The sequence below is a fragment of the Bos grunniens genome, chromosome 14 (assembly GCF_055505025.1).
Source record: "Bos grunniens cultivar Pamir isolate PY7600 chromosome 14, Bosgru_T2T1.0, whole genome shotgun sequence".
Classification (NCBI taxonomy): domain Eukaryota; kingdom Metazoa; phylum Chordata; class Mammalia; order Artiodactyla; family Bovidae; genus Bos; species Bos grunniens.
Window position 1 is genome coordinate 647985 of NC_141178.1, and position 26253 is coordinate 674237.

The 26253-nt window shown below is 44.1% G+C and overlaps 1 protein-coding gene across 6 annotated transcripts in view; it reads right to left on the reverse strand.

Moving 5' to 3' along the window:
- The window catches only part of COL14A1 (collagen type XIV alpha 1 chain), a 236029-nt gene that overhangs the window by 89391 nt on the left and 120385 nt on the right, over positions 1-26253 (reverse strand). For all 6 annotated transcript variants that reach the window (XR_015140401.1, XR_015140400.1, XR_015140402.1 and 3 more), the window contains exons 24-32: positions 23612-23758; positions 18723-18779; positions 10723-10862; positions 9204-9327; positions 8862-9005; positions 7580-7744; positions 6836-6874; positions 6556-6694; positions 2141-2283 (exon numbers count right to left, since the gene is read on the reverse strand). Coding sequence is in view for 3 of the 6 variants with exons in the window: in XM_086335693.1 (XP_086191819.1) it covers positions 2141-2283; positions 6556-6694; positions 6836-6874; positions 7580-7744; positions 8862-9005; positions 9204-9327; positions 10723-10862; positions 18723-18779; positions 23612-23758 (1098 nt within the window). In the remaining 3 variants the exon portion in view is untranslated. The remainder of the gene's footprint in view (positions 1-2140; positions 2284-6555; positions 6695-6835; positions 6875-7579; positions 7745-8861; positions 9006-9203; positions 9328-10722; positions 10863-18722; positions 18780-23611; positions 23759-26253) is intronic.

Sequence of the window (26253 nt, forward strand, 5' to 3'; positions counted from 1 at the left end):
TGAACAAACAAATAAACAAAGACCTTCTACTCTTGAGTACTTCATGTTACAAGGAACATTTTATTACAAAAAAAAAAAAGAATATTTTTCTCACTAATTCAGCCCCAGGTTACAATTTAATTTTTCATTTGGTTTTCAAAAGGAGCAAGTATTGATCGTCTCAAAAGACTTCTTTGTTTTCAAGTCCTGGCTGTGTATAGTTAGCAGCTTACACCTTTTTAATCTACAGCTTTGCCTTAGTTTCAGTATCAAAGCAAAATGCTTTCAATGTTTAGCTGCTGATTTATTTCCATGTACTAAAAGGTCTTTTAACAAACACTACTTGGAAATAAGCTTAAAATACTTTCCTTATCCAAATGTTTGAGTCAGTACCTAATAACAGTCACCAAATTTTGGATCCCAGCTTGACTGGAAATTTTACACTAAAAATACATATAGAAAACTCAGGGACGTTAACCCAAAACTTGAGAATTCTCTTAAGTGATCCTCATTTGTGACTTCCAAGAACAAATGTTAAGAAGTTTCCTTCCTTGTTTCCTCCTCAACTTTCCAACCTCCCAACAACGGAATTTCTCATTCTTCACAACTGCTCTCTCTCCTTTCTAGACTCCTCTTACGATGCTCTGACCCAGTATTGGGACTTAAACTTCACACACCCATCAATACCATTTTCAAATGTATATTTCCATCCCAGGATTCTTCCCCAAACATACTGCTTGCCAACCTGGCCTTTTTCCTCTGATAGGAGAGAGGTACTGTGACATTGTGACTTAAAAGAAAGAGACGTTTCCCATTCAGATGACCAAAACATATTTCCCATGTATACTAGGTCTTTGTCTACGGTCCGCTCACAGTTCCCGAAACCCTCGGAATTTCCTGTGGAGAGAGCAATACATGCGCCTTTGTTATGTTAATAAGGCAGCTTTCGGAAAGCCCTCGGGTCACCTAAGGATGCGGGCTGGTTGCCTGGAAAAGCAATCCTGTGCTGAGAGAGTTAGAACCCAGGCTCCCAACTCAACTTCTACGGAGGGGAGAGGCATTGGAGACTGAGTTCAATTGCCAATGGCCAGTGACTTAACTAATCTTTCCTGTGTAATGAAGCCTCCACAAAAACCCAGAAGGATGGGGTCCAGAGAGACTCTGGGCTGGTGACCACACGGAGCTGCTGGGAGGTGGTGCAGGGTGGACCTGGAAGCCCCCTCCCCTCCCCAGGCCTTGCTCCAGCCCATTGTTTCTGAGTTAGAGCATTTTATAATGCGCTGGTAACCGTTGGTTACCAGCCGATGGAGGAACCTCGGGTCACAGAGAGTCGGACACGACTGAGCAACTTCGCTTTCACTTTCTTTTCCCTTTTTTGGTAACCCAGTGCTGTAGGTAAAATGTTTCTCTGAGTTCTGTGAGCCACTCTAGCAAATTATTAAAACCCGAGGAGGAATCTGTGGCACCCTCTGATTTATAGACTGTGGGTCACAAGCACAGGAGACAATCTGGACGAGCAAGTGGCCTCCTGGGCTGGAGGTGGCTGCTGGCACCTCCAACCTGCACTAACAGACTGATCCTGCCGCTGCTGGCGGAACTGGGGCAGGAAGGCCGTCGTGTAGGAGCCATCCTCTGCCTGGGGGTCCAAGAACACCTGCGGGTACACAGTGTCCGACCGAAGCCGAATTCTCAGATACCGGCTGCTGCCCAAGAACGGCCTGGGGTAGTGTGAGAAGCGCCCCGACACTCCCCAGACCCAGCTCGTATGTTGGAATTGGGTCCAGGAACCCGGAAGAAGCATGCAACATTTACCATTTCCTCACAGAAGTGACCTCTGACCCCAGCCCTCCCACTGACCCTCCTGGCACCAACCCTGGCCTCCCTACAGTCTCCCCATCGCAGGACGGATCTCTTTTTGCCTCGCTCCCTACTGAATTCCAGAACCTGGCGTCAGCACACAGTAGGGCCTCAGGGAATATTTGTTGAAAGCCTGAGTAGAGGAATGAATGACTCACTGTCAACACAGTCCATTACTAGTATGGACTGATGGCTTAAACAAGTGAGTTACTTGTACACACTAACACACACAAGACAGGCAAGACGACACCACGCACACAGCCCATGCCTGTGTGTGCGAATGTCTGTAAGTAAATGTACTCACTGTCTAAAATGACTCCAACCAGCGGGTCAGAATTTTTATTTAAAATCTCCCAAAGAGCAAAGGGCTCCTCTGGAGTATCAGGAAGAATCCGGAATAGAATACTGATTGTATAGTCAGAGGGCAATCCTTCTGGATGTAAGTATCTGAAAAATGGAAAGAAAAGAGCATATTTTATTGTATCCCTCTTCAAGAAGCCATTTATCTGATTATAAAGGCAAATACACTTTCACTATTTGAAATGAAAAAATATCTTTTTCTTTATCAACACGTGAAGAAACAGAGAAGAAAATAAACATCACCATTAACCCCATTTGGAAGTGATCCTTCTTTTGGGGTCATGCATTTCCCTCCAGTCTTTAAAGAATGTCTGTAAGTATTTGTCCAATTTATATAATTTTGCCCCTTTCTTTTCTTAGCATCGTTTACTATATAGTTCATATTTCCTTAAATATTTTAAAGCGCATGATATTTAATATTTGTACAACCTTTGCTGGTTTGGCTATTCCATAATTTATCTGACCAGTCACTTCTTATTAAACAATTAAGTAGTTTCGAGTTTTAGTACTATAAATCATGTTTATCTACAGTCTTTTGCGGGGGTGATTGGGGGGCTTTCCTGGTGTCCACCTGCAATGCAGGAGACTTGGGCTCCATTCCTGGGTGGGGAAGATCCCCTGCAGGAGGGCATGGCAGCCCCCTCCAGTATCCTTGCCTGGAGAACCCATGGACAGAGGGGCCCCGCCTGCAACACCCCGCAACTTTCTAACAATCAGGTGGGTCGCTTACATACTTTAAAGATCTCCCCTCAAGCAGCAATGTAGCCTTTTAGTTATATATGAGACCCATAATATGTATTAATTAAATTAACAAATATGTGATGAGTTAGGTGGGAATTTAGTGTGAATTTAAAAGTGAAAGTTTAGGGAGGTCAAGAGGGAGGGAACATATGTACACCAATGGCTGATTCATGTTGATGTTTGACAGAAAACAACAAAATTCTGTGAAGGATTATCCTTCAATTAAAAAAATTTAAAAAGTGAAAATTTGATTTGCATACATTAAATATGTATGTATGTATGTATGTATGTATTCATTCATTCAACATTTGTTGAGTGCTTACAAATTACCAGACATGGTAATACACATTAAAGATACATCAGTGAATTGAACTTGCAAGGAACCCTTGTATAAGCACTTAAACCTGAGCAGGGTGAATTACACAGTATATTAGAAGGTAATAAGTGCCATCAAAAACAACAAGAGTAGCACAATGGGGATTAGAAATGCTAAAGTGCATTATTTTGGAATTTTAATTAAAGTTTTCAGCATTGGGTTTACTTAGAAGATTCATTGAGAGGATTACTATTTGAGCAAAGGTTCATTGAGAAGGTTGGAGAAGGAAACAAGATCCACTCCAGTATTTTTGCCTGGAGGATTCCATGGACAGAGGAGCCCGGTGGGCTACAGTCCACAGGGCTGCAAAGAGTTGGACACAGTGATTAAACAACAACATTTCATTGAGAAGGTTACATTTGAAGAAAAACTCATAGGAGATGAAGACATCCAGCCAGTGCAAAGATACTTTTTGAGCATAGACTAAGAGACAAGAGGTGAAGTCAAAGAGGTAACAGCTATCCAGATAATGTAGGGCCCTTTGGCCACTCAAGAGCTCTGACTTTTACTCCAAGGGGAATGGGAATCGCTGGCAGATTTTGGAGTGACACGATCTGATGTGAACATTTATAAACCATCACCCCGACTGCTGTTAGAGAAGAGACCCTAGGAAGGTGGGGTAGCAGGAGGAAGACAGGAGGCTGCAGCGATGATGGTGGAAAGAGGCAGGTGGTGGTGGCTCGTATCAGGGCGGCGACAGCGAGGGTGGTGAGAAGCCACACGAGAGGACTCCATGGCAGACGGATGTGAGGCCTAAGAGAATGGGAGGAGTCTGGCTTCTTTGCCTAAGAAACTTGTCAGATGTAGTCGTCATTGAGACATAAAAGGTTGTAGGTGAGGCTGGCTCTAAAGAGAGGAGCAGGGATGTTGTCTAGTAAGCAACTGCAAGCGTGCTAACTCGCTTCAGTCGTGTCGGACTTTACCACCCTATGGACTGTAGCCCGCCAGGCTCCTCTGTCCATGGGACTCTCCAGGCAAGGATACTGGAGTGGGCTGCCATGCCCTCCTCCAGGGGGTCTTCCCAACCCAGGGACTGAACCCACGTCTCTTCTGTCTCCTGCACTGGCAGGCAGGTTCTTTACCACTAGCGCCACCTGGGAAGCAATTGAATACGTAGGTCTAGATTTGGGGAAGTAGGGACTTCCCTGGTGGTCTGGCGGTTAAGATCCCAAGCTTCCACTGCAGCGGGTGTGGGTTCAGTACCTGGTCAGGGAACTAAGATCCCACATGCTGCACAGTGTTGCCAAAAAAAATTAGGGGCAATATATAAATACAAATTCAGGAGTCCTTGGCATATAGTCGGCGTTCAACACCGTGATACTGAAAAGATCGCCAGGAAATAGGAATAGACAGAAAAAACAAGGAGGCCGCACACAAGTGCTGGTCCGCCAGCACCAAGAGGTAGAGGGAAGAGGAGCCAGTGCCGCAGACGAGCCAGCACCGCAGACGCACAGTCTGCAAGGCAAACAGAGACTCAAGGAGTGCGGGAAGTCAGGAGGAGGCTGTGCTCAGCTCTGCCGAAGGCTGGAGACAGACGGAGAGAGATGGGGGCTGGGAACCAATGACTGGAGTTAGCCAGGTGGAGGACAAGGACACTGCTGACGGCATGACCAGTCCAGGGGAGCAGCGGACGACTGTAGAAACGGCAGTTCTCATTTTGGCCAGGCCTCCAGGAATGACTTTCAAATATCTATTTACTATTCACCCCTAGACAATGTGAAAAAAGAGAATCTGCGGAAAGGTAATGTCAGACGTTGGATTTATCTAAAACCACACACAGTACTGCCATAGGCTCAGATCCAACAAAGAATATTCTGGAAGATGCCAGAAAAGCAACTGGTCTATACACTGGACAGATGAATTTACTTCTTGAATATCATCTCCCCCCACTTTTACATGCACATATGCACACTGTATCAAAATATCAAAGTATGTACATGAAAAATGTTTCATATTAAAATACTGAAGGCATTTTGAGACAAAAACAAATATTGATTTGGAATGTAAAGAAGCAGATGACGTCTTGAGAGATGACCCCTTAAACCAGGAATTCCTACTTTTGACGTGAGAGTTGGACTATAAAGAAAGCTGAGCGCCGAAGAATTGATGCTTTTGAACTGTGGTATTGGAGAAGACTCTTGAGAGTCCCTTGGACTGCAAGGAGATCCAATCAGTCAATCCTAAAGGAAATCAACCCTGAATATTCATTGGAAGGACTGTTGCTTAAGCTCCAATACTTGGGCCACCTGATGCGAAGAGCTGACTCATTGGAAAAGACCCTGATGCTGGGAAAGATTGAAGGCAGGAGGAGAAGGGGACGACAGAGGTTGAGATGGTTGGATGGCATCACCAACTCAATGGACATGAGTTTGAGCAAGCTCTGGGAGTTGGTGATGGACAGGGAGGCCTGTCATGCTGCAGTCCAAGGGGTTGCAGAGTCAGACACGACTGAGTGACTGACCTGAATTGAAACTCAAGTACGTCTGGAGTTTGCAGAACTGCTGAAAATGGTCCTAGGAACCCCTCCACACATCACAGACTGTGCAGTGACTAGATAATATGATTTTTACATCAACTATATGGAGTTGCTTTTGTGACTTCTCAAGGATAAAAACCCCCTGAATTCATGCCTCTAGTAAGTAAAGTGGTTCAGGGTGTGGGTTCCAGGGCCTGATTGCCAGGTACAAATCCTGGCATGATCCTCAACAAACTGCACGATCTCACTCAGGTCATTTAGCTCCTCTGTGCTTTACTTTCACTATTTGTAAAATCGAGATAACGAATGACTCTACCTCATACAGTTCTTGGGGGGTGTGAGTGAGCCACTATATATAAGCATTTAGAACGATGCCTGGTACATAGCCCCGGAGAAGGCAGGGCAACCCACTGCAGTGTTCTTGCCTGGAGAATCCCAAGGACAGAGGAGCCTGGCGGGCCTCAGTCCGTGGGATCAAAAGAGTCAGACACGACTGTGTGACTACCACTCTCACTGGTACACGGCAGTGATGTGCAAGCATTAACTATCTTTATATTTTTCTCAGATCAACAGATAGGAAAGTTCAACCAGCCTTATACGTGAGTCTGATGTTTTTAAAGAAATCTAAATATCATCTGCTCTATGCACCGTGGGAAATTCTGCTGGGAATTATCACTGAAATTATGATTTTAACAAGTTGATTTCATTTACGCACTGAGATATAATAAACAATAATTGGCTTTAGTATCTTGCAGTGGAAACATACTTGGTTGGCTGGGAAACCAGGGCATCTTTATGAAGTTGATAACAAGGATACACGTTGAAGGTTCCAGGCTCCATGGAGACCCCTTCCACCGAAGAAAACTCCTTTTCAACCAAACCAAACATTTCCATCATCTTAAATCCTTAAAAAGAGAGAGAGAGAATAAATAGGCACATTAGGATTTTAAATTTCAAAATTAGTCTATTAAGGATTTAAAAAATCTGGACCCTAAAAAGGAGTTAATTAATATACTTTGTATTGGAAAATTCCTGATTCTGCATACCTGCAAGGTCAATGCCATCCTTATGCACCAGTGGGCAGGCTGGAAGACAAAACAAAGAAGATAAAACCCTAATTTAGATATTTTCCAAACATATTCTTCCGTTGTCCTGAAAACAGGAAGCTAACATAATCTTTATGGAAGTCAAGTGTAGAAGGAATCCAAACCAGATGTGGCTATGGCTTTTTGTGGATTCCTAAGGAAATGGCAACCTACTCCAGTGTTCTTGCCTGGAGAATCCCAGGGACGGGGGAGCCTGGTGGGCTGCCGTCTATGGGGTTGCACAGAGTCGGACACAACTGAAGCAACTTAGCAGCAGCAGCAGTAAAGACTGAAACACTCTCACTTCTGTTAAAACCAAAGTCCCAGCTTCCTTCCCATCTCCTGGGTCTGTTAAGATGGATGGTGGTCACTTGAGAGCATGTACTGGGAAGAGTTTCTCTCCAAGTGTGTTACCCTGATGAGCAGACCTAACACATTTTTTAAAACTGTCTGCCACAGATGTTTAAGAGAGTTTCTTTCAAATGCAGATTCTCATCTTTTCCGAGAAAGTCTTTATCAACCTAAACTCTGGACCTGGGAGAGTGGAGGTTCACTTCCACACACTCTAAACCACAGAACTATGTCTACAAAACAAACAGCTCTCCAAGTCGTTTTTTCCCTTCAGATCAGGATGGGACTCATCGTTTAACCAGGATAAATATCTCAGCCTTCAAGCAACGTAAGGGCAAATTCCAAAGAACTAACTTGCTGATGCAGTTTCGCAGACAAAAGTAATCAACTCATCTTCAATTTTCTTAAAGGCGTCGAAGTCATCCACAAAGAAGACGTGCCGGGCACTGGGCTTGCTGCCGATGCTAACCAGCTCCGAGTAATCCGCATCAGCCACGCCGACCGCAAAAATGCTGTAGCCTGTGGGGAAAGGGAAACAGATTTCTGATGAGTTTAAACTGCACCAAAAACAAATAATGCAATGCAAGACATATCTGCATGTTTAAAATGTGTTTATTTAGGAGGCCCAGGGGGGTGGATAATTCACCCTTCACAGTTCATCAGAAATGTGCATGCACATAATTCACCATACAGTAATTAACCCATCATTCCTCAGAGAGAGTTTCCATTTTAGACAGGCTTAGGAGAGCTAGTGCTCGAGACAAAATAGTTACTTTTTGAGTAACATCGCTATGTTTGCATATTATTAATAATGAGTTTTGTATTTACGGGATAAAGTGCAGTTGAAACAGAAACTTTATCTCAATTATTTTTTTTTCAGAAGTAGAAACTGAGACATTAACAGGCTTAGAAGCCCGAGGTGGGTCACAGTCCAATGTTCGACAAATTCCTATTAGGCTAGTCTGTGCCGTGTCGGTCTTACAGGGTGTAATCTTCATTTTGTGTTCTCCATTTGACAGACGAGAAAGCTGAGGCTGAACGGTTTCTGTGACCGGGTTCCCTCCCCTGGTTCTTTTCATAGTATGGCACTTAGTTTTCCTTCTTTTCTCGGCCATGCTCTGCGGCCGGAATGGAACCTGTGTTCCCTGCATTGGAAGCATAGAGCCTTAACCCCTCGACCGCCAGTAAAGCCCTGTACTGCACTTAATTGATGGAGTTTCTCCTAATAGAGCATCCTGTATGTAACAAGCGTCTTAGAGAAAACACAGCGAGATAAGAGATTTGCAACCTGGAAAGTACTTTTAAAATCACATTGTGCAGACTTAGAAACACGTAGCCACGCTGATGCAGCCTATAAATGCACATTCAGAACACCGCAAGGCCAACAGTGTCATCGTGCCGCTGCTGCTGCTGCTGAGTCCTGGGTTGTGTCAACCCTTTTGCGACCCCGTGGACTGCAGCCCGCCAGGCTCCTCAGTCCAGGAGGTTTCCCAGGCAAGGAATACTGACGTGGTTTGCACTTCCTTCTCCAGGGGAACTTCCCAACCCAGATCTTTGGATGGGCACGCGGATTCTCTACCACCCGGCCACCGAGGAACCCTTGGTAGCTACTATTACTTATCTGTGTAGAGCTTACCGTCTGACTGCATCTCTCTGGAGATTTTGTTCACGTCATCTTGCGACCTTCCGTCAGTTATAACCACGATGACCCTGGGGATGCCTCTTCTGGTTCCTGACTCTGCAGTAAACAAGCTATCTCGGACATGCTTGATCGCTTTTCCTGAAACAAAGGAAGGCAACAGTTCAGTTTGATTCCTTCCACTTTTGTGTTGCTGGAGATGGAAGAGAAGCAACGAAGTTCTTTCATCAATGAAAAGTCTTTTTTTTAAAAAAAATCTATATTAGTATGCTTCAAAAAATCATTTATATAATTAGTAACAATTACTTTGGGTTTTAGCTGGGCTTTTGGGGGTCTTACCTGTTTTTGTATTTCCCCCTTTGTATGAGATATGCTTAATTGCATCAAGAAGAGTCTCTTTGGTTTTGTAAGAGTTTAGTTTAAATTCTGTCCTGGGGTCATCAGTGAACTGAACCATGGCAACCTGAAGAGAGAAGGTGTTTACTTTTATGCATATCCAGCCTTCCCCTGGGCCAGGCAGCATACACTATAACAGAATTGTAATTATAGTTTTCACTTCTTCTTTAACCCAGTCCACAATTTCTTGGTTTAAAATTTCACACAAGCTACATACCAAATCTGACGATACCTTAACGAGCATTTTTTTCTCTAAGTGCTTTCAGGAAGTAGGTTAAAAATCTTTCCCGAAGCATGAAGGCCTTCTGCTGTCTCATCTGACAGGTGGAGAAACGGCAGCCGAGGTCTTCTCCCTTGACAAAGCTCAGAGATTCGAAGCTGGATTCTTTACGAGGATTTCTTTATGAAACAAGCTTATGAAATAATTGCTACTATTCTACCATTTTACAGATTGAGAAACTGAGGAAAAGTCAAGTAACTCATCCAAGATTACTAGAGTGGCCACTGGCAGAACCAACAGTTGAAGTCAGGTAATTCGACTTCAAAATCTGTTCTTAATCACTATGATATAAACGCTTCCCAGGTGGCGCTAGTGATAAGGAACCTCCCTGTGGATGCAGGAGAGGTAAGAGACGCGGGTTCCATCCCTGGGCTGGGAAGATCCCCTGGAGGAGGGCATGGCAACCCACCCCAGTGTTCTTGGGCTTCCCTGATGGCTCAGACGATAAAGAATCTGCCTGCAGTGTGGGAGACCCGGGTTCGACCCTGGGTCGGGAAAAGGGATCAGATGCTCACACCTCAGTTCGGAAGCCACGTCCTCAAAGAAGCCTTTGTCAATCTCTCCATTTAAAATCAACCAGTAAATGTAAACCTCAGTTCACAAGCGCGGGTCCCGACCTTGTGAATGTGTGTGTTTGCTGATTTGTGTCTGGCTCTCACCCTCCTCCACTTCCCGCCATTAAGGATGTGAGCTCCATGAAATCGGGGACGGTCTGTCGTACCCGTGATGACAGTGCTAACCAAACAAGCCCTCAACAAATGTTCGTCAAATGAATAAATTGGTCTTCTCTGTCCTGCTTGTTCTGCAGTCATTTGTGGCCATGACCTCTGTCCTTCAAGATTTTAAAGTCCTCGAGGGCAAGGAGAAGGAGAATACTGGATGTTCCTGAACAGAGACTCGTATCTACTCTCTCCCAGTATACAGGAGACACACACGCTGACACGGCCGTTCTGACAGGTCTCGGTTTGCTGAGCTCTCTCGCTTTTAAGGATGAGCACCGTGCACAGCTCCGTCAGGCACCAGTGAGCTGATTTTAAACTCAGACCTGCCCAGTCGTTCATTCAGACTTGGATCAAATCGGTATAGTTCTTTACCCATATTCCCCAACAAGTAGCCATAATAACAGCCTGGAGTAATTATTTAATGCATCGAATGAATTAACGACTGATCTGTCAGCCTTACTTGGGTTCCATCTGCACCGATCTTGTCCAGAGCTCCGACAGTGCTGTACAGGAAGTTAATGATCTTATTGAAATTTTCATCACCAATACTCCAGGATCCATCCACCATAAACACCAGGTCAGCTTTGGCAGCTCTACACACTGGAGACCAAGAATGAACAGTGAATCAGAGAAAAGGGGAAAACAGTCGTCATCAAACCAACAAAGCAGACAATGGCTTCCCTCTGGTAACTAGAGTGCCTTCCAGAAAGAAAGGTATACAGCCTATTCCAAACTCTTGCTCACTAGGTTTTCTGACCATCATTGTTCTCCTATACTCAAGTATCCTGCTCATGACTAAGAAAGCGTCTATCAAACACGCAGAATTAAAGAGAAAAAGAAAAACATCAATTTCAGCCTCAAAGAATAGAAACAAGAGGATGGAAAAATGTGGAACTACACTGATTCAGTGACAGAGGCATCAGCAAACACCCTCGTGCCTGCTGATTCAAGGGTAACCCAAGCTCTCAGTCTGCACCCTGCCCTCTGCTTATCAAGTTAATAGCCTGAGAAGGATATAGCTTCCAAGAGGAAGGCATGCCTCACAATGAAAGCAGATTAATCTAAAACTTGATATGCATTTGGACTGTGGCCATAGGCAAACTTCAATTTCAGCCTTGCTTAAAAACTCTGTGCCCTTTGGACACCCCCTGATGTCAAGAAATGCATACTAGTGCTAGCTTGGGGAGACTTTGGTCAGTAGTAATAGTGACATCAATCCTAACAAGCAAGCGAAAAACAGATTAGCAAAAACCTGTTCCACTGAAAGCATTTTATAAGTCTTGTATTGCATCCTGTTTCAGATTATCTATGCTTATGTTTCCCTTGATTAATAGAGATCATGGTGGTTGACTCTGTTTTACGATGAAACAAACAATTTAATCTTTAATAATCTGAATCTTTTAATCTTGGGCCATTGGCACACAAATGTTCTGCAAGATAATGAAACTTTTGCTTTTCTTCAGAAAAAAATGGCTTGATTTTTATTTTATTAACTACAACTACAGTCCCTTAAAAGTAAATGGTAAAATAAACCATCTCCAAGTGAGTTAATACTCCAGGGACAGTAAGGATTTGGTGAGGCTGTTCTCCTGAGCTCCACGATTTACAAAATTTTACATATTTATGGTTTGAATTTAAAGCTGAAAGGGATCACAAGATCTGCTCATTATAAGCGTATAAAAGAAAACCTGGTGATGTTTGCTAGGAAAGATGAAACCCAGATTAGGTTTTACCTTCCAAATGAGAGCAAAATCTATTTGAAAATATACTCAAATTGAAAACTGTGCTTAATAAAACAAAAGAAAAAGAAAATGCATCAAAATGCATGAAGGAACTATCTCTGGGATATGAAATTGTGCTTTTAATTTTCTTCTTTGTACTCTCTTCTATTTCTTAAAATGGATGTTTTATAAATAGTATCACCTGAATAATAAACATGTATAGGCTTTTTAATTAAATACACTCAGGGCAAATAGAAGCTAAAATGAATAACGTGTTCAAGTTGCAAAAGTCCCACTGTCTAAAACCATCATGATGAAAACTACTAATCCAAGATCAGTGTTGCTACATTAGCAATCCTCACTCATGACCAAATCATGTGTTTCCCATGAGCATTCACGAATACTGACCAAGGGATACTCATATTCTGCTATAAATAAAAATATTCTGACCTCAGGGAATCCTGTAATGTCTGTATCAGAACTGTCTAATAAACTTATCAGTTAGCTCCAATAGTGAAAATCAACATAGACAGTTAAACTCGAAAAAGCTAGATATGAAGATGGAAGAAGGAAGAGTCTGGCATCCCAAGTAGTCAGTCAGTCAGTTCAGTCACTCAGTCTTTGTGATCCCATGACCTGCAGCCCGCCAGGCCTCCCTGTCCATCACCAACTCCCGGCGTCTACCCAAACTCATATCCATCGAGTCGGTGACGCCATCCAGCCATCTCATCCTCTGTCACCCCCTTCTCCTCCTGCCTTCCATCTTTCCCAGCATCAGGGTCTTTTTCCAATGAGTCAGCTTTTTGCATCAGGTGGCCAAAGTATTGGGAGTTTCAGCTTTAGCATCAGTCCTTCCAATGAATATTCAGGACTGATTTCCTTTAGGATGGACTGGTTGGATCTCCTTGAAGTCCAAGGGATTCTCAAGAGTCTTCTCCAACACCACAGTTAAAAAGCCTCAATTCTTCGGCACTCAGCTTTCTTTAGAGTCCAGCTCTCACAGCCATACGTGACCACTGGAAAAACCATAGCTTTGACTATCCCAAGTAGAGCAAATAGCATGAGAAGATGCAGGACTGCATAAGGCACGTATGGGGAACCTGAAGTTATGCAGTTTTGCTGTTAACTAACACAGTCTGGGAAACGATGCCACAGTGTAGGTTGATTGCCAGGAGCCGGCATATTGCATATTGAGTGCATATTGCATATTGAGTGCAGCACTTTCCACAGCATCATCTTTCAGGATCTGGAATAGCTCAACTGGAATTCTATCACTGCCGGGAGCCAGTGTGAGGAGCTCCACCCATGACAAAGGTCATGAGGGAGGAGGCTCGGCATACGCAAAGGCGGGATGGAGCCTCAGGAGTCCCCCTGGAAATTCTCGAGCATCTCTGCCTACTTTCTGCTTTGTGCCTTCACCTACACCTCTGACTTTACGGGGGGCTGTCCCCCACTACCTCTCTCTGAAAAAAGAGTTAGCTTACAGCTCCAGTTAATAATTCCTGGGTGTGACTGTTTCAACCTACAAACTCCTTTGGAAGTCCTCTAGCCTGCCTGAATAGGTTTTTCCGGCCACATGTGATTGCTCAGAGCCTCCCAACTGTGAGAGGCATGAGATGTTCTAAACTGTCTAAATACAGATTCCTTTGAGCAGTCAAAAGATTGATTAGAAATTGTATTGGTGAAGGGATTTTCACTTGTTGGGCCAATGTTTGCTGCTAAGTCTCCATATCCCTTACCTGCTGTGTCCCTGGCTGTGTATTGATTAATATAATTGGTGTAAATAGTAGCTTTAATGTTTGTAACCTGGGACCCTTGAGTTAATTCTTTTTCTTGTTATAGCCCACCACACCTTTGCTCTGTAGGAATGCAACTTTATCTAATGCTTTTGGAGGGTGGCTCCTGAGCAATCACCTTTAGAGAAAAATAAGTTTTCTGAAGAAAGGATCTTAAAATGTTAACAGGCCTCCTGGCCAGAAGATGATGCAAATCACCTAAGCTTTTGCATATGATAAGTTTGCAGGAAGAAAGCCTGGCTTGCTGCATGACTCTACCCCTTCCCCCATTATCCTCTATGCATAACTTAAGGTATAAAAACTACTTTGGAAAACAAAGTGCGGGCCTTGTTCACCGAAACTTGGTCTCCCCATGTCGTTCTTTCTCTCACCTTCTGGCTGAATTATTCAGCCTCTTTTCTCCACTGAATTTCCTCACTGAGCTATCCTCATTCTATTACTCTTTGTATCCATGATTAACGTTTAATCAAGCAGTTGTTTCCTGATCCTCGCCCACGCCGTCCCCGCTTCAAATTCCCTGGATCAGCCGGGGCTGGACCCCGGCAGGTGATCATTGAAGAGTTTGCGTGGTGTGCTAGGAAGGACGTTGAGTTTTATTTTTGTAAAGTTTCTTATTACCCCTTTGTTTCCTTGACCCTTACACTCTCCAGCATCAGACACCTCTGACTACGCTCCTGTCCTTTGCAGGATATTTGGTCTTGTCCAGAACATCAATAAGACATTCAGTCTACACCAACAGGTTCTTGAAATTTGGTCCTATCCAAAATGTCCATGAGCGTATTTGGTCCATGCCAAATGACTTTGGACAGGACCAAACATCATGGATCTTTTGACATGAACCAAACGTCTGCTAAACCTTTGTAAGGTGAGGACAATTATTTTTCATTGTAACTCTGGTATGTAATAGCTATTCTAAAATGTGGGGCAGGGCATCCCTGGTGACTCAGTGGTAAAGAATCCATCTGCTAATGCAGGAAGCATGGGTTCAATCCCTGGACCGGGAAGAGCCCACTTGCCAGGGAGCAACTAAGCCCATGCACCACAATTGAGCCTGTGTTCTAGACCCCAGGAGCCACAACTGCAGAAGCCCAAGTGCCTAGATCCTGTGCTCCACAAGAGAAGCCCCCACACTGCAACCAGAGAGTAGAACCCACTTCCCACAGCTGGAGAAAAGCCCGCCCAGCAGTGAAGTCCCAGCATAGCCAAATGAATAAAAGTATTAAATGCACGGCAAATGGAAGAAGTCTTCTAAAACAACATTCCAATTATGTGATCCACCTTTCTTCTCCCTCCTCCCCATTTCACCAAGGTTATCTTTCTCAAACAGATTTCTGCAGGTCACCCTCCCTTCATAGCCATGTCCCATAGGATAATGCCCAGCCTCCTCGCTCAGGCACACTCACCATCTCATAACACTACCTTCACTCTTTTCTGTGGCTCATGCTGAAGCACTTATGGCTCCCAAACACATTATGCGCTTAGATCACCCCATGACGTTACGTACTCACCTCTCCATTATTTACCTGTAAAACTCACTCTTCAAAATGTAAATCAGAAAATCAAAAGGAAGCTGGAGTAGCAATACTCATATCAGACAAAATAGACTTTAAAGACTGTTACAAGAGATGAGGAAGAGCACTAGGTGATTCTCAAGGAATCTACCCAAGATGAGGACATGACAGTTGCAGACATCCATGCACCCAGCACAGGAGCAGCTCAGTGTACAAGGCAAACGCTAGCAGCCATAAAAGGGGAATCAACAGTAGCACAGGAATCACGGGGACTTTAACACTGCACTGACACCAGTGGGCAGATCGTCCAGACAGAAAGTTGGTAAGGAAGCATTCGTCCAGACGGACTCAGCTGATGTTTACAGGACAGTCCATCCAAAAGCAGCAGACCAGTCTCCTTCCCTGTGCATGAGGAGCATCCTTCAGAACAGATCATGTCTTGGGTCATAAATCAAGCCTTGGTAAATTTAAGACCATTGAAATCGTATCAAGCACCTTTTCTGACCACAATACTATGGGTGGTGGTGGTTTAGTCGCTAAGTCATGTCCGACTCTTGCAACCCCGTGGACTATACCCTGCCAGCGTCCTCTGACCATGGGATTTTCCGGGAAAGAATACTGGAGTGGGTTGCTATTTCCTTCTCCAGGGGGTCTCCCCAACCCAGGGATTAGAATTCAACTACAGGAAAATGTAAATCAAATTCCTCCTCCTTCACAAGTAATTAAATTGCAGCAGCGTTAACTGTTCTCAGTTCTGGGCTACTACGGTATAATCTACACTAACTCATTTCCTTGGCTGGTAGTTACCTAGGTAAACACCTATTTCTCTTGCAATACTGAAAATAAGCAGAGAGCAGCAATCATAGATTGTTACGGTATCCCAAGTACTTGGCGTAAGCACTTTGAGAATGAATAGTAGGGTTAATTAATGTTCATTAATGGGATAAATCATAAGGGATTTGATTTAGGTCATACCTGAATGGTCTAGTGGTTTTCCCTACTTTCTTCAATTTAAGTCTGAATTTGGTAATAAGGAGTTCATGATCTGAGCCACAGTCAGCTCCTGGTCTTGTTTTGTTGACTGTATGCTTATATGCAGAGTACATCATGAGAAACGCAGGACTGGAAGAAACACAAGCTGGAATCAAGATTGCCGGGAGAAATATCAATAACCTCAGATATGCAGATGACACCACCCTTATGGCAGAAAGTGAGGAGGAACTAAAAAGCCTCTTGATGAAAGTGAAAGTGGAGAGTGAAGAAGTTGGCTTAAAGCTCAACATTCAGAAAACGAAGATCATGGCATCCGGTCCCATCACTTCATGGGAAATAGATGGGGAAACAGTGGAAACAGTGTCAGACTTCATTTTTCTGGGCTCCAAAATCACTGCAGATGGTGACTGCAGCCATGAAATTAAAAGACGCTTACTCCTTGGAAGGAAAGTTATGACCAACCTAGACAGCATATTCAAAAGCAGAGATATTACTTTGCCAACAAAGGTCTGTCTAGTCAAGGCTATGGTTTTTCCTGTGGTCATGTATGGATGTGAGAGTTGGACTGTGAAGAAGGCTGAGTGCCGAAGAATTGATGCTTTTGAACTGTGGTGTTGGAGAAGACTCTTGAGAGTCCCTTGGACTACAAGGAGATGCAACCAGTCCATTCTGAAGGAGATCAGCCCTGCGATTTCTTTGGAGGGAATGATGCTAAAGCTGAAACTCCAGTACTTTGGCCACCTCATGTGAAGAGTTGACTCATTGGAAAAGACTCTGATGCTGGGAGGGATTGGGGGCAGGAGGAGAAGGGGACGACAGAGGATGAGATGGCTGGATGGCATCATTGACTCGATGGACGTGAGTCTGAGTGAACTCCGGGAGTTGGTGATGGACAGGGAGGCCTGGCGTGCTGCGATTCATGGGGTCTCGAAGAGTCAGACACGACTGAGTGACTGAACTGAACTGAACTAATGGGATAAAAAAATAACCATCACTACTATGTTTCGAAGTTTTTTAGAAAGTTACCTTAACAGCTCAAGTAAGAGGTGAAGACAAACTTTTGTGATGACAGAAAAACACACCCGGGAGCAGCATTTCTGTGGTGAGCTTACACTGCGACCCTGGTCTACAGAATCACAACCTACACAGCTATACAATCATAACCTACACAACTACACAATCATAACCCACACAACTACACAGTTATAACCTACAAACTACACAATTATAACCTACACCCCCAGGCTACAGGACTACTCTTCCTTGGCAAACATGTACCATTCTGATATTTTCAATGAAATAAATATGAAAGAATTCTGTTTGAAAATCTACTCTGTGTGTGCGGATTCTACTTTTAGATGGCTTTTTATTGAGTACATTTGACAAATGACACTGCAGAAATTTAAAGTGCACAATATATTAATTTGATTTATATTTATAATTTACATTTGTTTATATAATCTGGTCCCATCAATTCATGGGAAATAAATGGGGAAACAGCGGAAACAGTGTCAGACTTTATTTTTCTGGGCTCCAAATCACTGCAGATGGCAATTGCAGCCATGAAATTAAAAGACGCTTACTCCTTGGAAGGAGTTATGACCAACCTAGATAGCATATTGAAAAGCAGAGACATTACTTTGCCAACAAAGGTCTGTCTAGTCAAGGCTATGGTTTTTCCAGTGGTCATGTATGGATGTGAGAGTTGGACTGTGAAGAAAGCTGAATGCCGAAGAACTGATGCTTTTGAACTGTGGTTTTAGAGAAGACTCTTGAGAGTCCCTTGGACTACAAGGAGATCCAACCAGTCCATCCTAAAGGAGATCAGCCCTGGGTGTTCTTTGGAAGGAATGATGCTAAAGCTGAAACTCCAGTACTTTGGCCACCTCATGCGAAGAGTTGACTCATTGGAAAAGACTCTGATGCTGGGAGGGATTGGGGGCAGGAGGAAAAGGGGACGACAGAGGATGAGATGGCTGGATGGCATCATTGACTCGATGGATATGAGTTTGAGTGAACTCCGGGAGTTGGTGATGGACAGGGAGGCCTGGCTTGCTGCAATTCATGGGGTCGCAAGGAGTCAGATACGACTGAGTGGCTGAAGTGACTGAACTGATACATAATTTACATTGTATATAATGTATATTAATTTACATTTATATATTGTACTTTGATTGATGTAGTAATATTTAGCACCTCTATCTCAGCACATAATTATAGTACAATACTGTTGCCTACATTCATTACACTGCACATTAGATCTCTCTGTCTTACTTACTACTCATTGCAAATCTGTACCCCCTAAGGGTCTGATACAAGCACTTGTATTAAGGCGAAACTATCTTTTATTAATATCTTGGTTTTTAAATGAAGAAACAAACAAATCCAACAGAAATCCAAAACCTAAAATCACATCATGATTACATTGTGTTTCTTTACCTTCTTTTGCTGGCGGGATGGTTGGAGGGAACGTCGGTGGTTGAGTGGGAAGCGATTCTGAAAAGCAGAGAAAGAACATCAGTTAACCGTCTCATCTGTGAAGAGAGGGAGGTCATGGAGTCATAACTCTTCAGGGGAGTCAATGATTCTGACAGCTGTCTTCTTTGAGAACGCAGTGAATTTAGGGCCCACTGTAAATCAGCCAAAGCCCACGAAAGCTGGTTCCAACCATCTCCTCAGCCTCAGACCGAAGGCTTGAAATGCCATTTTGCCACAGTTCAGTTTTCCCAGCGGGAGTCAATGCACTCAAAGCATCAACTTCAAAGTGGTTTCAACACTGATTTAAGGCGGGAGCCCTGCCAACCTATTTCAGATCAGTCTCTGGCTGCTTTCACCCATAACGTTACTCCATTCTGCCTAAGGACGGACCATCAATCCACGTTCAATAGCACTTCCTCCCTTTTTACCCTGCATTCTCAGGACATAGTCCCCAGGAGAGCCTGGTTCGCCCTCGGCCATGGTCAGACTGTGCCTGGGAAACTCAGCTCTGAGAACCACGCAGCAGGACACTGGGAGGCTGTGTCCTGATCAACTTAACTTGGGTGAGGAGGGGTGAGAACTGCGTCAAATGCAGAAGTGCGGTTTGGTTAAAGGCCATGGATGTAGTCACGTAAGAGCTGTGACTTTCCTACCAATTCACGTGGCAGAGCACCGGGACGTTACGGCATCAGTACGTGGATTAAACATCCTAATATTATTTTTTTGCATATTCTTTTTTTTTTTAATTCTTATTTGACACTAAAGGAAACTTGAGAATATTATTTTTCTTATCCCAGTATAATACAAGGGAAAACTCTCAACTAATCAGGGGAATGTTTAGTCTCTGGAGACAGTAAGTGCCAAATAGTTGGAAGGATTTGAGCTCAGGCAGACTGTTTGCTGTGAATGTTGTAAAGGGAACGCCTTCTCTGGCAGGAAGATTGCTGCTGCTGCTGCTGCTGCTGCTGCTGCTAAGTTGCTTCGTGTCCGACTCTGTGCGACCCCATAGACGGCAGCCCCCCAGGCTCCCCCGTCCCTGGGATTCTCCAGGCAAGAACACTGGAGTGGGTTTCCATTTCCTTCTCCAATGCATGCAAGTGAAAAGTGAAAGTGAAGTTGCTCAGTCATGTCCGACTCTTTGCAACCCCATGGACTGCAGCCTACCAGGCTCCTCCATCCATGGGATTTTCCAGGCAAGAGTACTGGAGTGGGGTGCCATTGCCTTCTCTGGCAGGAAGGTTGGAGGAGATGAATTTTAAGGTCTCTTCCAATTCCAGGAACCAAGAAATTAACATTATTTGAGTAAAGCAATTCAAGATTTAAAGGGATGAGGTAACTGTGTATTACTGATACAGAAAAATGTTTGAGATTAGTTATTATATGAAATGAAGCAGAATACGATGGTATGATCCCATTTGTGAAACAAAAAATTCTATTTAACTGATTAATACAGGTTTATCTTTATATAGCATGTTCAAATATGCTTTAGATAGCATATTCAAAAGCAGAGACATTACTTTGCCAACAAAGGTTCGTCTAGTCAAGGCTATGGTTTTTCCTGTGGTCATGTATGGACGTGAGAGTTAGACTGTGAAGAAGGCTGAGCGCCGAAGAATTGATGCTTTTGAAATGTGGTGTTGGAGAAGACTCTTGAGAGTCCCTTGGACTGCAAGGAGATGCAACCAGTCCATTCTGAAGGAGATCAGCCCTGGGATTTCTTTGGAAGAAATGATGCTAAAGCTGAAACTCCAGTACTTTGGCCACCTCATGCAAAGAGTTGACTCATTGGAAAAGACTCTGATGCTGGGAGGGATTGGAGGCAGGAGGAGAAGGGGACGACAGAGGATGAGATGGCTGGATGGCATCACTGACTCGATGGACGTGAGTCTGAGTGAACTCCGGGAGTTGGTGATGGACAGGGAGGCCTGGCGTGCTGCGATTCATGGGGTCGCAAAGAGTCGGACACGACTGAGTGACTGATATGATCTGATCTTTATATACCTATGCAGTAATATATCTGATACACACACACATAACTACATCCAACAGGCAGAATTTCTTGAAGGAGATCAAGCTGGTATAAATGAGTTTGGGGGGAAGAGAAAACAAGAAAAGGGTGGCATTCTCTGGTGGCCTCGTGGTTAGGATTCGACGCTCTCACTGAAGAGGCCCAGGTTTGATCCCTCGTCGGGAAACCATATCATGTGCCACACAGCACGGCCAAAATACAAAAGAAAACAAAACAACATGGGATGGCGAAAGAAGGAAGGCAACAGTGCTCTCTGTACCTTCTGTTGCGTTAGCATAGGCAGAGGAAATCACTTTGATATTTTAAAGGCAAATTTTTGGCAGCTAAAAATTTTCACAAGTGAAAACATTTGAGACATTTTAGTATTAAAACTAGGATTGCAAAACATTTTTGAAAGCACTATAAAATATTTCTAAAGCCTAAAATCTGTGGAAGCAGCTGGTCGTCTTTATAACTGTGCATTTTCTTCAATGTGAAAAGCTGAGATATATCGCAAGTTCAGTCAATAAATTTGAGAACCAAATCAACGAGTGCCTGTGGCAGCCAGATTAACATGTTTGGTCAGGACATCTGGCCCAAGAACGTCTCGGGTAAGAAGAACCACAATGAGCTGGTGAGAGTGTTTGTGTCCTCTACGGGCACACAGATGGTCCCTGTCCTCAAGTCTGCGAGAAGCTGTCACAGAAGAGGGAACAGTCTTGATCTGCATTTGCTCCGGGAGGTTGAACTGGAGCCAGTGGGTAGAAGCTCTGTGATGACAGATGTCCCCACAGAAGGAAAACATTTCATCAAGCAGAGCTTTCCAAATGAATCCTGGGCTGGTCGTGAACAGTGGTGAGGGTAAGGTTAAGGGAAGCTGAACTAGACCAGGGGCCCCAAACTCAAATATTTTTAGAGGTCAGGCACGTAATGAATGGGAGCAAAGAACTCTGCCTAAACATTCAGGAATAACAAACTTCAGAGTGTGTACGCTGTCCAAAGACGCGGAAGTTACTAGCTTTCCATACGTTCAGCTGCACGAGGATACGTGTGCCCCGCGTTGTCAGAGCTTTCGAATTTTCGAGAATACTTTACAACTTAAAAAAAAAAAAAATGGCCCAGAGAAAACATGTCTGATGGTAGCTCTAACCCCGTGGCCGTAGTTTCTGACTTTCAGGAAGACAGCAAGAGGGACCTCCCTGATGGCCCAGAGTTAGGACCCCAGCGCCACTGCAGGGCACAAGCTCACCCCTTGGTGGGCAGCTCAGGCCCTGCACACCACACGGTGTGGCCTAAAGATTTTTTATTTAAAGGGAAGAAGTTAGAGCGATACCAAAAATATTTGTTCAATGAAAAAAAATGCAGTTGCAAAGTCCTCAGTGGGGTCTTTCCAGTGGATCTTTACCACCACCAAACTAAGCGAAGAGAGAAGGTGTTTAATCTTATTGTAAGCAAACAGCAGCTCAGAGACGTTAAACTGCCCAAGGCAACAACGGAAAAAAGGACCCCAAACAAGCTTTTTAGACTTTAAATCTCAAGCCCTAACAGGCCCTAATAATTTCAAAATTATATAATCCTCTACCCCAAAAACCAAATTCTAATGAGCAATAAAACGCAAGACACAACTGCTCCATTCTCCAACACGGATAAACGTCAGAAACACAGGCTAAGTGGAGACACCGGACACAAAAGACTGCCTGTTGCATACTTCCATTTGCACGGAGCGTCTAGAAGAGACAGACGTCGGAGAGGAGAAAGTCGGCTGCCTGGAGCTGACTGCAGGAAGGGGGCCTCACTGCGAATGGGCCTGAATGACCTCCAGGCTGTGGGAGTGTCCTAACACGGAGTTGCAGTGATGTCTGCACAACTCCCGGAATGTACAGAAATCACGGAGTTGTACACTCAGGGGGTGAATTTTAAGGAATGCAAATTACACCTCAAGAATACACACGTGATGTAAAATGCTGACTATTTCAGTGTTAGGAAATAAAGTCCCCGTGTTGAAAAGTAGATGATTCCGTTAGCTACACTTTCACCTTCTGTATCTTTTTGTATGTACAGAGACACTGAAAGACATACACAGCTGAGTAGTAGAACTTTCTAAATGTCAGACACACATTAGAGGGGCTATCAAGAAAGCCCATCTTCCGCCACCTATTCGGACACCGGTCCTTGAGGATTTCAAGTTTAAGTTCAAGACCCTGAGTTGGAGACACACAGGTATGGCCCAGAATTCAGTACCATTCAAACCACTTCAATACTTACGGCCTCTAGGTCAGGAATCTTGATTAAAAGGGTACTAGGCAGTTGCCCCCTTCCTTGCCATTCAGAACATGTAGAACGTGCTTTGTTTCCCTTTTATACTCTGCCTTTCCCTTGCGTGCGTCAGATTTCCTGCCAACTTGGAGAAAGCATCAGAGCCTCTTGAGGAGGCAGGGCCGGGCGGCCAGCTGGCGCGCTCTGGCTCCACCCCACCCTCGAGGCTGGGGCGCTGCGGCATTGTCTCAGCGTCAGGACCCAGGCCTCACGCTCCGCCTCACACTCCACCACCGCAGCTGCTCCTAATGGAAGCGTCACAACAGGGCCGTTGCTTCCGGCACTTCGCCGGCCCTACAGTCCCCTGTGACAGACGGCGGAGCTGGAAATCCACACAGAGCCGTCAGCGGGCCACAGGCAGGGAACGCCGGGGCTGCGTACAAAGGGCGGCGTCTGTATCACAGACAATCCAGGGCCACTGGCTAACGTTTCTATAGATGGAATAAGGTTTCTGAACCAAAACCGTATTCCTAAAATACTGTTTGTTCACGGACACAGAGATCAAGAGAGAAGGCCTTTGACTTACGTGTTTTTGCTGTTACACTCACGCTGGGTCCCTCCATCTCCTGCAGCTTTGTGTAAACGCTGATTTTATATTCTGAATCAGGCTGAAGTCCATAGAAGCAATGCCTGTTTGTCCCGCCACCCAAAGTGGATTCTTGCTTTTGTGTATCTATAATCAAAACAAAACATATATATGAACAAAACGCACATACAGGAATTGTTTTAAATCGCCACCAACAGATGATTTGCTTCTAGAATACTCAGTACGTAAGGCCTACTCAGATAGCTCCAGAATGAATTAAACCTGTTTGAGTGATTGTATCTTTTTTTAAAGAATTCATATATCCACTGTTTTTCTTTAATAATTGAAAATTGAATTTTATATGTTCAGAAATGAGATGAACTAGTAAAAGGCTGTTGAGGACTTAACAGAGAATTGTTCCTGTTTATAATTATATGCACACATCCGCACTGATCTTTTGAGCAGGTGTGGAGGTGAATATATTATTTTTTAAAACTTAGGATTCCCAATATGATTGAGAGCTTAGTTTAGTACCAGGCTCTGTGTGTGCGGGCTAAGCGTTTTCGTCATGGCCGATGCTTTGCGACCCCACCAGGCTCCTCTGTCCACGAGATTCTCCAGGCATGAGTACTGGAGTGGGTTGCCATGACCTCCTCCAGGGGACCCTCCCAGGCCAGGGATCGAACCCATGTCTCTTACGCTGTCTCCTGCACTGACAGGCAGATTCTTTACCTCGAGCGCCACGAGGGAAGACCACCAGGCTCTGTGCTTGGTGTTGAATGATGAAAGCATAGCAAAGGTAACAATGGCCACCGCTTGCTCAGCGCTCACCAGGCACCAGGCACGACTCCAAGGACTTTACACTATTGATTCATTTGATCCTTATAACCATCCCCAATTTAAAGACAAGAAACTGAAGACCAGAAAAATTAGTAGTTTACCCAAGTCCATACACTAAGTAGCTGAACTAAAATGTAAATTCCAAACTCAGAAGTCCAGTCTCAGAGGATGTCGCTTTAATTTCCATTAATGTACCATGTGCAGTGCTAAGTCACTTAAGTCGTGTCTGACTCTTTGCGACCCCATGGACTGCAGCACGCCAGGGCCTCCCTGTCCATCACCAACTCCCGGAGCTTACTCAAACTCATATCCATTGGTTGGTGATGCCATCCAACCATCTCATCCTCTGCCATCCCCTTCTCCTCCCACCTTCAATCTTTCCCAGCATCAGGGTCTTTTCCAGTGAGTTAGTTCTTCATATCAGGTGGCGAAAGTATTGGAAGTTTAGCATCAGTTCTTCCAATGAATATTCAGAACTGATTTCCTTTAGGATTGACTGGTTGGATCTCCTTGCAGTCCAAGGGACTCTCAAGAGTCTTCTCCAACACCACAGTTTTAAAGCATCAATCCTTCAGCACTCAGCTTTCTTTATAGTCCAACTCTCACATCAATACATGACTACTGGAAAAACCATAGCTTTGACTAGACGGACCTTTGTCAACAAAGTAATGCCTCTGCTTTTTAATATGCTGTCTAAGTTGGTCATAGCTTTTCTTCCAAGGAGTAAGCGTCTTTTAATTTCATGGCTGTAGTCACCATATGCAGTGATTTTGGAGCCCAGGAAAATAAAGTCTGACACTATTTCCACTGTTTCCCCATCTATTTCCCATGAAGTGATGAGACTGGATGCTATGATCTTAGTTTTCTGAATGTTGAGCTTTAAGCCAACTTTTTCACTCTCCTCTTTCACTTTCATCATGAGGCTCTTTAGTTCCTCTTCACTTTCTGCCATAAGGTTGGTGTCATCTACATATCTGAGGTTATTGATATTTCTCCTGGCAATCTTGATTCCAGCTTGTGCTTCATCCATCCTGGCATTTTTCATGATGTACCCTGCATATAAGTTAAATAAGCAGGTTGACAACATACAGCCTTGAAATACTCCTTTCCTAATTTGGAACTGGTTCTAACTGTTGCTTCCTGATCAGAATACAGATTTCTCAGGAAGCAGGTCAGGTGGTCTGGTATTCCCATCTCTTGAAGAATTTTCCACAGTTTGTTGTGATCCACACAGTCAAAGGCTTTGGCATAGTCAATAAAGCTGAAGTAGATGTTCTTCTGGAACTCTCTTGCTTTCCAACAGATGTTGGCAATTTGATCTCTGGTTCCTCTGCCTTTTCTAAATTCAGTTTGAACACCTGGAAGATCACAGCTCATGTACTGTTGAAGCCTGGCTTGGAGAATTTTGAGCATTACTCTACTAGCGTGTGAGATCAGTGCAATTGTGCGGTAGTTTGAACATTCTTTGGCATTGCCTTTCTTTGGGATTGGAATGAAAACTGACCTTTTCCAGTCCTGTGGCCACTGCTGAGGTTTCCATATTTGCTGGCATATTGAGTGCAGCACTTTCACAGCATCATCTTTTAGGATTTAAAACAGCTCAACTGGAATTCCATCACCTCCATTAGCTTTGTTCGTAGCAATGCTTCCTGAGGTCCACTTGACTTTGCATTCCAGGATGTCTGGTGAGTGATCACACCATTGTGGTTATCTGGGCCAAGAAGATCTTTGTATAGTTCTTCTGTGTATTCTTGCCACCTCTTCTTAATATCTTCTGCTTCTGTTAGGTCTATACCATTTCT